The sequence below is a fragment of the Daucus carota genome, chromosome 6 (genome assembly GCF_001625215.2).
Source record: "Daucus carota subsp. sativus chromosome 6, DH1 v3.0, whole genome shotgun sequence".
Classification (NCBI taxonomy): domain Eukaryota; kingdom Viridiplantae; phylum Streptophyta; class Magnoliopsida; order Apiales; family Apiaceae; genus Daucus; species Daucus carota.
This window is the reverse complement of record NC_030386.2, coordinates 23,041,622-23,055,871: the sequence shown is the minus strand read 5'-3', so window position 1 is coordinate 23,055,871 and position 14,250 is coordinate 23,041,622. Positions and strand designations below refer to the sequence as shown.

The 14,250-nt window shown below is 33.4% G+C and overlaps 1 protein-coding gene across 1 annotated transcript; it reads right to left on the bottom strand.

The window, feature by feature from the left end:
• Nucleotides 1-448: 448 nt before the first annotated feature.
• On the bottom strand, nucleotides 449-4,844 carry LOC108192851 (dicarboxylate transporter 2.1, chloroplastic). Its single transcript, XM_017359354.2, has 4 exons — nucleotides 3,851-4,844; nucleotides 2,638-2,951; nucleotides 1,093-1,541; nucleotides 449-764 (listed from the first exon to the last, which is right to left on the bottom strand). The coding sequence occupies exons 1-4, from the start codon at nucleotides 4,637-4,639 to the stop codon at nucleotides 649-651; spliced, it is 1,668 nt and encodes a 555-aa protein (XP_017214843.1). The 5' UTR covers nucleotides 4,640-4,844; the 3' UTR covers nucleotides 449-648.
• Between the last annotated feature and the right edge of the window lie 9,406 nt (nucleotides 4,845-14,250).

The window sequence follows — 14,250 nt, the reverse complement described above, 5'->3', positions numbered from 1 at the left end:
TATTCATTGTACTCCTACTATAGAAGGCATTTGTCAAAAACAAAAAGGTTCATAATTTAAGATTCGGTTGTCCATCACAGATGGTTCCTTCCAACTTCCACAAATTCCTAGAGTTCATGAACCATCGCTCAACAACTCCCTGGTAATTAATAAAATTTCACAAAAGTTGTATATAAGATCTATAAACGATCTATAAAAGAATCAGCAGACAAAACATTAGTTCGTCAAACTTACAAGTTACAACTTCCAATACAGACAATCAAAATCTTTGATGTCTTGTTGTGTCAATACGGTCCCTTGATGTTCTTGATATACTGCATTAACCTCCATGACATCCTGGTAGTAACGTTAAACTCCTCGCATCGTGAGGAAGAAATACATTTTTAAATACCAACTATTCAAATCAAAATTCAGAATTCAAATTTATTCAATGATTTTGAGCACAAAATTGGTTATAACCATATTCAATTTAAATACTAATGAGGCGATTTTACACTGTAATGCTGAAAATTGCTTCAACTGAATGGCAAGCAAAAATGTCAGGGTTTTTATAGAAACAAGATGCTGGCATGCTCAACCATTCTACCATGCGAAGAGCATAACTACATAAAGACAAAATCTACTTACAACTTGTACAGAACAGAAAAATCAGTATAGGCCCAAGAACTTCCACCACACTGTCCCAACAACTCCCCATATCACAGCATTAACAAGCGCCATTACGAATCCCATTTTAAATACATCCGGAAGGTCTACATATCCAGCTGATGATAAGAATAAATGAAAGACTTGTCAGTACTAATACAAGATGCACGTATTTATCAATATATTGATTAAAATCTTATGCCTTGTGAAAAAAAGTGCATGACTACTTGCCTCTAAGATTGAACTGAAGGTTAAACAGGAGATAATTTTACTTTCAAACTTAGTCACTTATTCTATGTTCTAACCATGTGACAAACGAAGTGCAAATATTGTTATTGAATATTGATAGATAGAAGAGGATAAATGAAGACTATATGTGATGAGGAATGATGTCATATAATTCACTCAATCATTGTTGTAAAAATAATGGCAAGGGAGTAAACATACCTCCAAAGTACACAGCAGCCTGCCCACTGCTATAATGTGTTATAGCACCAAATAGGTTAGTGTTATAAGCTAAAGCAAGTGCAGCTAGCACACCCGGCACCCCGGATGCCAAGTGCATGGCAAAAAATGCAGAGTAAAGAGCTCCAACATGACCAGTTTGACTTGCAAATAAGTAGTGAATAAGGAAATAAGATGCCTGAAGAACACCGAATGCAGCTGGCCAGCTCAAAGAGAGAGACTGTAGAGCTTTGGCCACACTGTTAGACATCCAAGATACAATACCAAGGCTTGTTAGTTGGCCTGCCATACCCACAAGAACTGCAAACCAAGCTAAAGTATCCCAGGCTGATTTTTCACTTAAACAGTCATCCCAATCAAGCACACCCAACAACAGTAGTATTGACAAGCCAAGCATAGCAGCAACAACGCTCGGTATACCAAGAGCATCTCTGCAATAACAATTAACAACAATCAAAGCAGTGCATTATACTACATACCCATAACATTAAATTAAACCAACTCAACTTCAAACCCAAGAGCAGTAAGGTACATAAATCGAGAATTAAAACACACAGAGAGAGATGTTAATATACAAATCTATGATTTTCTAACATTAATTCAACTGAAGTTCAATGCGGTAAAGTACTATAGCCTATCACACACAATTAAAATGTTTGCGAGCTAGTGGCCAACTTAATGCAATAGACAATTTTGCTATTGGCTAAATGTTTTAACACTACATTTGATAACTAAAATCTATGTGTGATATGATAAGCATGGATATAATCACACAAAATCATTTCTTTTTTGTAGATGAATTGTATTAGAGTGAAGGCCTTGTGTATATTATTGGTAATTATTCCACAACAATTTTGGAAGGACTAAGCTGTTTGGACATAAAATAGTTATACAGAAAGATAATTATTTAAACCTAACCACTAGACCCAAAAGCGCAAAATGCTAAACGAGTTACTTCACTATGCTTCCCGGATCACACTATTAAAGAACTGCTCCTCTGCTTTGTTAAGCACATTACAGAAGGCAGTTAACAGACACTAAGTAACTTGGCAATATTATATGGGGGCTTGAAATGTAAAGATAAGGCCGTAAAGCTACTTCCTTTTCCTCCCGCCATACGTTGAGGACATTTCAGCTTGATTTATATTTCCTCATTAACTCTGATTTTTAATCTTGCAAAAGGCCCTTAACATCTAGATAATATATGAACTCAACCTATGTTCAAGAGCTTGCACAATATAGAAGGCGGCTTTACTTAGAGCTCAATGTGGAGGATCATTAATATCAATGTAGAAGCATAGAAGATGCACATGTTTTTGAACATGGTCTTGTCCAAATTTCGCACCATCACATAGTACTTCAAGTCAGATGTATGCCAGCAGGACACAAGTGGTTGTATAAAGCTTCGATGCACGGCTAATTTATGCAACAAGAGGTATTTATGCCAACATAACGATTACCCAGAGCTAATTGTTACAAGACTTATCAGACTAGATTGATTTAAATTTTAGAGGATATATTACATACCCACAAATCCACAGAGAGACCGCGAGAAGCATTGTACCAATCATCGTCCATTCATTTTTGGTGACCGGACCCATGAGCTCAAGCTTCGCAGCAGCCATAGCCGGGGCCTCGGGTGTATCTTTCGTTTCAGGAGGATAAAGTTTGTACAATATGAATGGCGTGGCTAGAAGAGATACAAATGCAGGTAAAGAGGCAGCCTTGAACCAAGAAACCCATGGATTTGAAATTATGACCCCTAGTTCCTCAGCTAGCTTGAGACACAACAGGTTTTGAGCTGCAGCAGTCAGGAAAAGTGCACTAGAGTTACCAGCGGACTGTCATCCATCAGAAAGAGCAACCCATAAGTCATAAAGATATTAGCTGATAAAGGGATTATGATCAAATAAAAGGTTAGTCTATAACTGTGCATCATCTTATATTGCTTTCATCCTAAAGAGCCAACTGCTCAGTTAAAAAACAAGAGTAATAATAGCTTCATAAGGATGGTCAAATAATATAGGAAACTACAATATATAATACAACAATACATGTTACAATTAAAAATAAATGACTAAAAGATGTGAGCACATCTCCCTTTAAACTTAATTTTAAGTCCATCCAACCAGAAGATACACGATTAAAGAACTACAATTAACCATTTGATATGGTTTATTTCATGACAAATTGTCAAATTTTGATCGTCACTTCTGTACATTGAGGGCTCACCAAAATGTTTGTAATTTTGTTTGGATAATATTAGCATTATTAAATTATGATGTCATTGTCAATTCAGCTGAACATTCTCAGAAGCAAAACTTATTATCACCAACATATTTTTCGGTTTTTATACAGTCCGTCACTTATGATTCTATTCTGTGCTGGACAAAATTGCTATAGGTAAATCACCAGAATTTTCTTACTCTCCATCAATAGTATGGGAGTAGGAATTTGTGGCTATTTATTCTGAGCAAAAGGGATACAAATGGGGTGATAGGTAGAAAAATTTAGAAGGGGAGAGGAGACTAATGATGGCCCTTCATGAAACAAAAGGGGTATGGTCTTTTGGGGTGATGAATATGCAACACACATTACACTGAGGTACATGACATCCTAATATTTTAAAAAAGCAAAAAACAAAGGTCACAATATACATTTATACCAAAAAATATGTACAAACTATAGAAACCAATCACAAAAAAGTAAATTCCTGCAACTAGTTGAATGCTTCTTTTACCTGAAACTGAGATTGCACAAGAAAAGCCCCAAGCTTTTTCGAGGAAGGATCATTAGGCTTACTCCCGGCGGACAACGACAACGACTTAATAATAGGCAAGAAAACCCCTCCAGCTCTTGCAGTAGTACTAGGCATTGCTGGAGCAATCAAAGCTTCACTCAAAGTCAATCCATAAGACAAACCCAATGTACTTTTCCCTAACCATTTCACAAAATAAGTAGCAATTCTATCACCTAATCCAGTCTTAACAAAGCCCCGGGCAAAAAAGAAAGAAATGACAATCAACCAAATAACTTCATTAGTAAAAGCCCCAAATGCAGTTGAAAAAGTTAGAGTCTTTGTAATAATTGCAGTTGTAAGACCCAAAAAAGCCCAAGCACCAACAGGTAAAGGACTCAACACAAGACCAGCAATTGTAGAAATAAAGATTGAAAGCAATTGCCAAGCTTGTGGGGTCACATCAATGGGCCTTGGAACCAAGAATCTGATAATTAGGCCAACTGCAACTGAGAAAAACAAAGGAATGAGCTTTGCACCTTGGGGTTTTGAGTCTGTGACTGGGATTGGGATTGGTGTTGAAGATGATGAAATGGGTTGAATTGGCTTGTGGGTTTTGATGGGTTTTGAGTGAGGATTGAAGAGAAAAGATGGGTTTTGATGAATTGGTGATCTGAGGGGAGAGATGGGTTTGAGGTGGAGAGAAGAGAGTGGGGGAGATTTGAGGTGATGAGAGAAGCGAGAGGTGGAGAAGGATGGGATTGTTGAAGTGAAAAGTGCTAAGCTTTCCATTGTTGTGGAGGGGGATGAGAAAATGATGGTTTTGTGTGGGTGATTTAGAGGAGAAGAAGAAGCGGAAACTACAATGGAGGGAGGTGTTTTGTTTGTTTTGGACACATGCTAATTGTTTGTTTTGTAGTGCCAGTGAGTGAGTCCTGATGATAAAGATTCTTGCCTTCATGCATATCATTATCAATCAGCAAAAAGTAAAAACCATAAAAAATAATTAAAATTCTCTGTTATTAATTGACCTGAAATTAATTAATATTCTCTCATTCTAATTCGAAAGGCTATGTTATATAAGTATCCGGAGTATTTACATACTTTCGGTTAAATTATATACCTTCTTAAATGAGGAAACTCTATTCTTACGGATTTTGTAACTTCCAATCTTGATATAATACAATCGTTTTATGACAAAGAAAAAAAATAAATTATTTTTCTTGTTATTAATGGATTTTTTTATTTCGAGTAGCGTGATCTTACAAGTTGTGATGTTTCTATTTTCGGACATTAAGTATTATTGTTTAAATTTCCGGTGGCATTTTCAAGTATTTCGGTTAGATAATAAGTTTTCTGGATGAAGGAAACTCGGAGTATTGTGACATGTCGTTGCGTGCAATTCTGTCAAAAAAGAAAAAAAAAGGAAATTTTATACACAACAATCAAAAGCATTTTGAGTAAGTTTAAAACAAAAACATTTTAAGTGGATCACATGAAAAATATATTATACAAAGATACATAATAATTCACTATTTTATTTGAACTTATTCAAAGACACGATCGTAAGTACATGATATAATTAACAATATAAAAAGTTATAATTTATAATGTAGGATAATATATTTTAATAATAATAATATTTATAATAAATAATTTGTTATGAATATTAAATTTTATAAACATGATAATATAATCCCAGTTAATATGTTTGAACTAATTAATCATCAATATTTAAAATGTATATATATAATTTAATATAAAATTTTAAATTTCGTGTTCAATTTGTGTAATTTGGTTAGGATCATCAGTGTGGTTTTTCCGTTCATTTAACCCGATTTACAGCGATTTGGCATGATTCCGACTGATATTTGTTTAAGGTGCTTCCACATACGGTATATAATTGTGATATTTTTATTATACGAGTTATCACGGGCCTATAAGTAAACTACTTTAGTTTATACGAGCCTATAAAATCAATATGTGCTGAGGGCGGTAAATGAGTTGATACGCTCGATAATCGTTTGGTGTTCGGTTCGAAAAAAGCTCAATTCGAACTCGGTTCGATTCATACACGAGTTGATCTTTAGCACAATTTTAAGGTTCGTTTCATAGACGAGCTGAACTTGAGCACAGTAGAGTTCGACTGGATAGTTCGTGAACAAATTCGAATTATGAGTTCGTGAACTTGGCTCGTGAGCGTAGTTCGTGAACTAGCTAGTGACCATGGTTTATTATGGAAAATGATTCCTTAGAGAATAAAATAAAATATTGTTAGAATTTTAATTTATTTTTTTAATTAAGTTAAATAACAAACAAGCTCGTAAATAAATCTATGAGCATAAGCTAGTTTGTTGGCAAAGTTTGTTAAACAAACTCGTGAACAAAATTAATGAGTGGTTGGTGAGCAAAAATTCGTGAGACATGTTCGTGGGCGTAAGTTAATGAGCAGTTCGTGAATAAAAGCTCGTGAGCGGTTCGCGAGCCATTCATGAACATAGTCATTCCTTAATGGGTCGATCCTCAAACAATATATTTGGCTCGATCCAAGATCGAGCTCGAATTCGAATTCTTTAATTTTTTAACAAACGATACACGAGCACTCTAGAGTTCGGCTTGACTCGACTCATTTACACCGTTAGACTGTGCTACATAGGCCTGGCAATTTGACACGTAACACGCTAACACGAAACGAAACTACACGAAAAAAATGGATACGGATTTTGATTTTCGATACACGAAACACGAAAGTACACAAACACGAAATTACACGATAGATTTCGTGTCGGATATGGGTTTTCATTTGGGATACACGAAATACACGAAAGTACACGAAATATTTGTAGATTATATTTATTATATATATGTAATGATATATTAAATATATAATTGAGTATAAAGTATATATTTATATGTATGTGTGGATATATACATTAACAAATTTATAAAGAATTGTATACAAGTATAATATATATCATTCACATTTAATAAATTTATAAAGGAAAATAAATATTAAATCCATTTTTTGATTAAAAAATATATTAATATTTTTATATATAATATACACGAAAAGTACACGAAATATACACGAAACGATTCGAAACGGATACGGGTTTCAAATTAGGTACACGAAACTAATAACGGGTGGATACGGGTTTCACCTTCGAGTACACGAAACACGAAAATACACGAAACGAAAGTATACGAAACGAAACCATTGCCACCCCTAGTGCTACATATGATACGTTATTATTTGTTGAGTAGAGAACCTCTGGTTAGTTGCTTTTTAAAACTCAAGGTTTAGGCACTGGGGCTTTTTTTGTACTGGTAAGTGGAAGCCCATTATTGTATCGGGTCAATGTTCAAACTTCTTTTTTGAAAGCCAGCTGATTTATTAATGACCCGTAAATTATTAAAAATATAATAGGAACAACAAAAGTGATTCATGGGTGACTCGTGTCTTATGAGTAATTTTTATAAAATTGGTTTTTTTTTTTTTTTTTTTTTGAAATATCAAGTCGGTAAAAAAGAATATCAAATAATTTTTGGTTTTAAATCAGTTCTTGGCTTATTTGTAGTTTTGTACACTTAACATTGCTATAACTTAACACTACTGTAACATAAATAACTTGTTCTTATGATTATATTTATATTAACTTTTTAGGGTCATGTTCAAGAGGAAACCATTGAAAACCCATAGAACCTTTATCATATTTCTAATATTAGTTAGGGTTCAGCAGCAGAACTTCACATGCAAAAAATGTCAATATCTATGTGTTATATTTTAAAATTATTTTTTAACACACACAACGATGATAAAGATTCTTGCCTTCATGCATATCAATCAGCAAAAAGTAAAAATCGTAAAAAATAATTAAAATTATCTGTTAGTAATTGACCTCGAAATTAATTAAAATTCTCTCTTTTGACTTGAAAGGCTATATATGTTATCTAAGCATCTGGAATATTTACATACTTTCGGTTAGATGAGGAAACTCTGTTTTTACGGAATTTCTTCCAAACCGTTTTATGACAAAAAAATAAATATCGTTATTAATGAATTGTTTTTGTTTCAGGTAGCGTGATCTTACAAGTTGAGACGTTTTTCTTTTTGGATATTAAAAACTTTCGGAGGCATTTTCATGTCTTTCGGTTACATGATAAATGTTTTGAATGAAAAAAACTTCTCGGAGTATTGTGGTATCTCGTTGCGGGCAAGTGCAATTTTATCAAAAATGAAAAAAAAAATTATACACGACAATCAAAAGCATTTTGAGTAAGTTTAAAACAAAAACATTTTAAGTGGATGACATGAAAAATATATTATACAATGATACATAATAATTCACTATTTTATTTGAACTTATTCAAAGACACGACCTAAGTACACGATTTAATTAATAATATAAAAAATTATAATTTATAATGTAGGATAATATATTTTAACAATAATAATATTTATAATAAATAAATTGTTACAAATATTAAATTTAATAAACAAGATAATATAATACCAGTTAATATGTTTGAACTAGTTAATCATCGATAATTAAAAATGTATATATAGAATTTAATATAAAATTTTAAATTTCGTGTTCAATTTGTGTAATTTGGTTAGGATCATCAGTGTGGTTTTTCCATTCATTTAACCCGATTGACAGGGATTTGGCATGATTCCGACTGAAGTACATCTTTCACTCATTTCGTGTCGTTTCATTTTTCTTGTATCGTGTTTCGTGTTTGTGTTTGGTTTTCTAAGTATCGGAATCTTTTTATATACACGACATGACAGCAAAATATGTATACCATATTACCATGTTCATTTTTTTTTGATAAGCAAGGAATTTCATTAATAAAAACCCAAGATCTTTACAAGCCTTAGATCAATGGGGAAAGAAGAGATTCACCTGAAAACAAGCAAAATAGGACATGCCACAAGGGCATGAACAGGAGGGGACACCACTGAACAAAATAAACTTAAACTAACTACTAAATAGTCCTGAATAATATTTAAGGCAGATATATGGACAAAAGAACCCTAACAAGGGTTTATATCCGCTGCAGAAGACCCAAGGCCACTTCAATCAATGCCAAGGAAGTCCATGGCATCATCTTCATCGCTGTCATTCCCTTCCTCCTCCTCCACTTGCCATTCTTCCTCCTGCTGTTGCAATGCCAGATATTCATCTTCATCAACCACCATGAACTGGTCTGCAACAAAGCCCAGACCCATATCTAGATGTCGAAGTTCGCTAACCCTTCCAAAAGCTCTATACACCCTGACCGCCCTGGTCTTGGTAGCTGCACCATCCTCAGCAAGAAACCTAGCCAGCCTGTTACGACTTTCCACGATAGCACGTCTCCTCAACAGTAGATTAGGATCCCTGATCCTCTAATTCAGTTGCTGGACGACATTGGAGTGTCTAGGATCAACAAACCAACGCCAGTCCGCCCACTCATGCAGCGCATCAGCCGGTTCCGTCTCTAACTCCACAACATTCTCTCTTATCCTGTGAGCAAGTTGCAGCCCTAAGAGAAGAGCCCAAAGTTCATTGGCTCTCTGGTTGATGTGCCCCAGAGTTCCAGTGATCATGGCCAAGATATGGCCCTCATCGTCCCTAATGACGATCCCAATTCCAGTGGTGTTGCCATTTGGAAGAGGGGGGTCGTAAAAAACAGCATGGACATTGATTTTGCAGAACCCTAGTGCAGGGAAGTTCCAGCCAGCCTCCATTGAACTTGAAATTGATTTCTGAATTTGATCGGTAGAGATGATAATAGTGAAGGGAGAGTGTGACTGGAGAGCCGTATATAAATCCCCAGGGTAATGATGAGCTATGCCCTTTGGGTTTTTCCATGCAGCTACTAGTAACCCAAGAAATTTCTTATTGGCTTACATTGATCTTAAATTTCTCGGGAATAAACACAGTAATAAAAGCCCTGCTAGCACGGGCTATTTTGCATGCAATTGCCTATATACTTGTGTCAGATCACCTGCTGGAGCCGTCTAAATTATTTACTTGACATGAGAAACGAGGTGCTGGCTTATATTTCCCATATAATCGAAATAATTACTAAAAATCTGACTATTTTCAACACCATGCATGCAAAATCGTATTTCTTTGCATTCCTTGGGCTGCTAGATCATGGGCTGAAATAAGATTGTCCCGAGAAGTGTAGATCAACTTGATGTTTGGATTGGCAATTAGTGCAGCCCAATCATTAGAGACCTTAGGCAATAGGACACCAGCCCTTCTTTTCTGGAAATCCTCCACCAGTGAAATACAATCTGTTTTAATTTGAAGCCTACCCTGAATGGAATTTTGATTAGTGAAGGCTTTAAAAACAAAAATAATAGCCTCTTGTTCTGATTCTCTAGGGGACATTGCCTTGGATGGTCCAGAGAAAATGTACAGCAGATTTTCCCCTCTATCCATTATGCATCCTCCTATACCTGCTGAGCAAATATTGTTATGAGTTTTCCATGCTCCATCAGTGAGTGCTAGGAACTCTGCATTCCACCATACCATGTCTTGCATTACTCCATTTTTCCTATGAAGTAATGCAGCTCCAGCAGGATTGACTTGCCATATACTAAAGAGCTCACTGTGAAAACTAAATTCAGATTTCAGCCATTTGAAGCTTCTGAATTTAATTAAATCTGTGGTAGTCTTTAAGAGTTCCAAATGTGAATTGAAGACCAGATTGTTTCTTCTAAGCCATAAGGACCACAAAACTGAAGCCACACATGTCATCCAGACTGCAGAGAGAAATTTACCTTTAAAAATGAGCAGTGTCTCTCTGAGATTGTTGCCTAGCTTGGATCTCTAAAATTGATTTAAAGACCACCAATTTGCTATCATGTTCCATACTGATTTAGCCTCAATGCTGCACCAGAAGATGTGGTCTGAAGATTCAGTAATTCCTCTACATCTTGGACACTCAGGGGAGATATCAAAGCTGATCCTGTTATGAAGAGTTTCCTTTGTAGGAAGAACATGTGATTCTAATTTCCATAAGAATATTTGGATCTTATGAGGAGCTTTAACTCTCCAAATTAAGCTCCAATTTCCTATGAATCTTTGTTCTGATCTACCCATGAGCTCCATGCATTTATTTGATTTATACCCCTCATTCATATTACCATGTTCATGCTAGCTACAAATTCTGTCCATAGAATACAAATCTAATTTATGATTTTTTGGATAAAGATTGAGATAAACCTAAAATTAACTCAAAAAAATCATCTAATTATTCATACTCGATTATTCAATATAACTCAAAATAAGATATCTAAATAGTCGGACATAAATATAATTTTAGTTTGGTATGACTTTATGCCACTAATAATCTTATTCGTTAAATTTTTTTTACTATCAATATAAATCATTAGATATAATTTTAAAAAAAGTAATAAATTATTTAAGGTTTGATCATGAGCAACAACATATAATAATAACATTTACAATGTTAAATTTAAAAATATAAATAAATGTAAAATGCTAATGATCTTGTTATATACTATTAAAGTTGTTAAAAAGCCATTTAAAATTATAATTGAAAATTATAAAAAGATTTGTTTAAGGTGCTTCCACATATATAATTGTGATATTTTTATTATACGAGTTATTACGGGCCTATAAGTAAACTACTTTAGTTTATACGAGCCTATAAAATCAATCTGTGCAACATATGATACGTTATTATTTGTTGAGTAGAGAACCTTCGCTTAGTTGCTTTTTGAAACTCAACACTCAAGGTTTAGGCACTGGGGCTTTTTTTGTCCTGGTAAGTGGAGGCCCATTATTGTATCGGCCATCGGGTCAATGTTCAAAACTTTATTATTTTTTTTTTGAAAGCCAGCTGATCTATTAATGACTTATAAATTATTAAAAATATAATAGGAAAAACAAAACTGATTTAGGGGTGACTCGTGTCTTATGAGTAATTTTTATAAAATCCGTTCTCAAAAATCTAAGTCAGTAAAAAAAAAGCTTAAACTAACTTTTGATTTTAAATCAATTTCTAACTTATTTATAGTTTTGTACACTTAACACTACTATAACATAAATAACTTGTTCTTATGATTATATTTATATTAACCTTTTATGTTTAACTAGATTTTCTTGCCCGCGCTCCGCGCACGGGTGTCCTGATATTGTAGTTGTTTTTTTTTGGCGTTGTGAAATAATTTTTATGATTATGAACAGAAAATCAAACCATCAAATAATCCCAAATTAAAAATTAAATTTAATAAAATAAAATGTCATTTAAAATCAACATAGCCCAGATGAAAATACTTCGTCCATGATATGAAAACATCAGACTTACTACCCATCATTTCTTCATGCATCATATTTGTATTAGTCTTGCAATTCTTATTTTGAGCAAGTCAAGTTAGACCGTAAACTCCGACTCTGGAGGTACTTGAAGAAACAATTTCACAACGAAGTGTTTTAGTATCCTTATGTGGTCTTCGTTTCTTCAACCATTTTAATAGATTATCGTTTGAAAATATTTTAAATAAATTTAAATTTCAAATGCTTTGAATTATAGCACTTATCGAATCAATGCTTATGTATTAGTTAAGACAGTTAAAAACAATAGCTAGAATGAATGCATAATTTTTGGGATTGTGCTGGAATCAATGCTTTGAATTATCGTTTGAAAATATTTTAAATAAATTTAAATTTTTAATCCTTTTTGCTATGAATTATAGCAGCCTATATCCATGTATCGGGAAATATAAAAAAAAATTAATATATAAAAATTTCATTATCAAGAACTAAATTGTTGTGTTAAAAAGTGTCCCATTGATTAGGAAGTATAGCAAAAAGTCTTGATTTGGAAATTAAATGTATTGAATATGGAAACCAGTATATATTATACAAAAAAGTATTGTAATAATAACAGCTAAAATCAGTTAAATCAAATAAATTTTGACTGTTTTTCCTTATTTACATATGGGTTATAGCAGGCTAGACCCATGTATCAAAAAAATTAAAAAAGTCAAAATATATAAAACCTTCCTTATCAAGAGCTAAAATTATGGAGTGAGATATTTATTTGAAATTATAACAAAAAGTCTTGATTTGAAAATTGAATATAATGAACATGGAAACTGCAAAAATTTAATAGAAAAGTATTTTAGTAATTAATGTCAAAATCAGTGGAAATCAAATAAAGTTTGACTTCCCTATTTGCATATGAGCTATAACAGTCGAGATCCATGTATCCGAATATTTAAAAATCTAATATATAAAAACTTCCTTATCAAGAGCTAAAATTGTGGAGTGAAAAAGGACTCCATTAATTTGAAATTATAACAAAAAGTCTAGATTTGAAACTTGAATATAATGAATAGGGAAACATCTACATATTATACAAAAGAAATAAATGCCAAAATCATTGAAAATCAATATTTTGACTACTTTTTCCTTCTTACATATGAGTTATAGCAGGTTAGATTCATGTATCTGGACAGAAATTGCGTCATATTCATTCTCGGTGGTTCTTGTCAAACAACAATGACACACGATAAGATGTAAACAAAAAGTCTAGATCAATAAGCAGATGTTGAGGAAAAGTGAATATAAATCTTCACACGATGAGCATCCGATAGTTGCATGGACGAATCATCTATATTCAGCAGCTGCAAGGAAAACTCAATAACAAAAAGTGGCTCAATAAATGCATTAGAGTACATATGTGCATCCTAATCACTATCAATACGAAAGGAAATTATGCAAAAATAATCGTTAGAAATCAAAAATAATCTCAAATTCCTGGAACATGAAATCAATAGAAATCGTGAGGACGGATTTCTCAGCTTTTCTCTGTAGCAAATTATCAAACACGTTAAATACAAAATCATATACTGATTATGATACCTGAAACGTTCAAACAACAAACTTCATAACCCGTTCAACAATAATAGAATAAACAAATATACACAATGGAGCAAATATTGTAAATTAAGCTGGAAATAGTGCAAACCTACTTCACGACCAATGGTGTTATTCTCTTTTTGACTTCGAGACGCCATCCCTTGTCGAAGCATCGTCGCAAAAGGACTTTGACGGATACTACTTGATGCATACACGGATCAACGCGATTTGTGCAAGATAAGTAGAATTCTATTATTAAATAAAGTAAATAAGCGCAAAGCAAAGTTCGTAGGTAGAGAAATTAATGTGAAAAGAAAGCCAAGATCAGTAGTACTGCAGTAAAATCCAACCGAGGACACAAATCAGTTCGAAAACTAAGCAAGAAAACATACTCGTCACGATTAGAGGCTTGGAAGAAAGAATGATTTTGAATGTGAAATTAAAATTATCTGCTTTGATCTGATAAGAATATCATATGCAAATAAGTAGTAAAGCTTAAATATGAACTAACGTCTT

What these genes read in the sequence shown, in the direction of transcription:
- LOC108192851 (XM_017359354.2), bottom strand. Translation starts at nt 4,639, where the DNA reads ATGGAAAGCTTAGCACTTTTCACTTCAACAATCCCATCCTTCTCCACC. An exon ending in TTGTGCAATCTCAGTTTCAG is followed by an intron (nt 2,952 to 3,850) that starts GTAAAAGAAGCA and finishes GATGGATGACAG; the next exon opens with TCCGCTGGTAACTCTAGTGC. An exon ending in GGCTGCTGTGTACTTTGGAG is followed by an intron (nt 765 to 1,092) that starts GTATGTTTACTC and finishes TCTTATCATCAG; the next exon opens with CTGGATATGTAGACCTTCCG.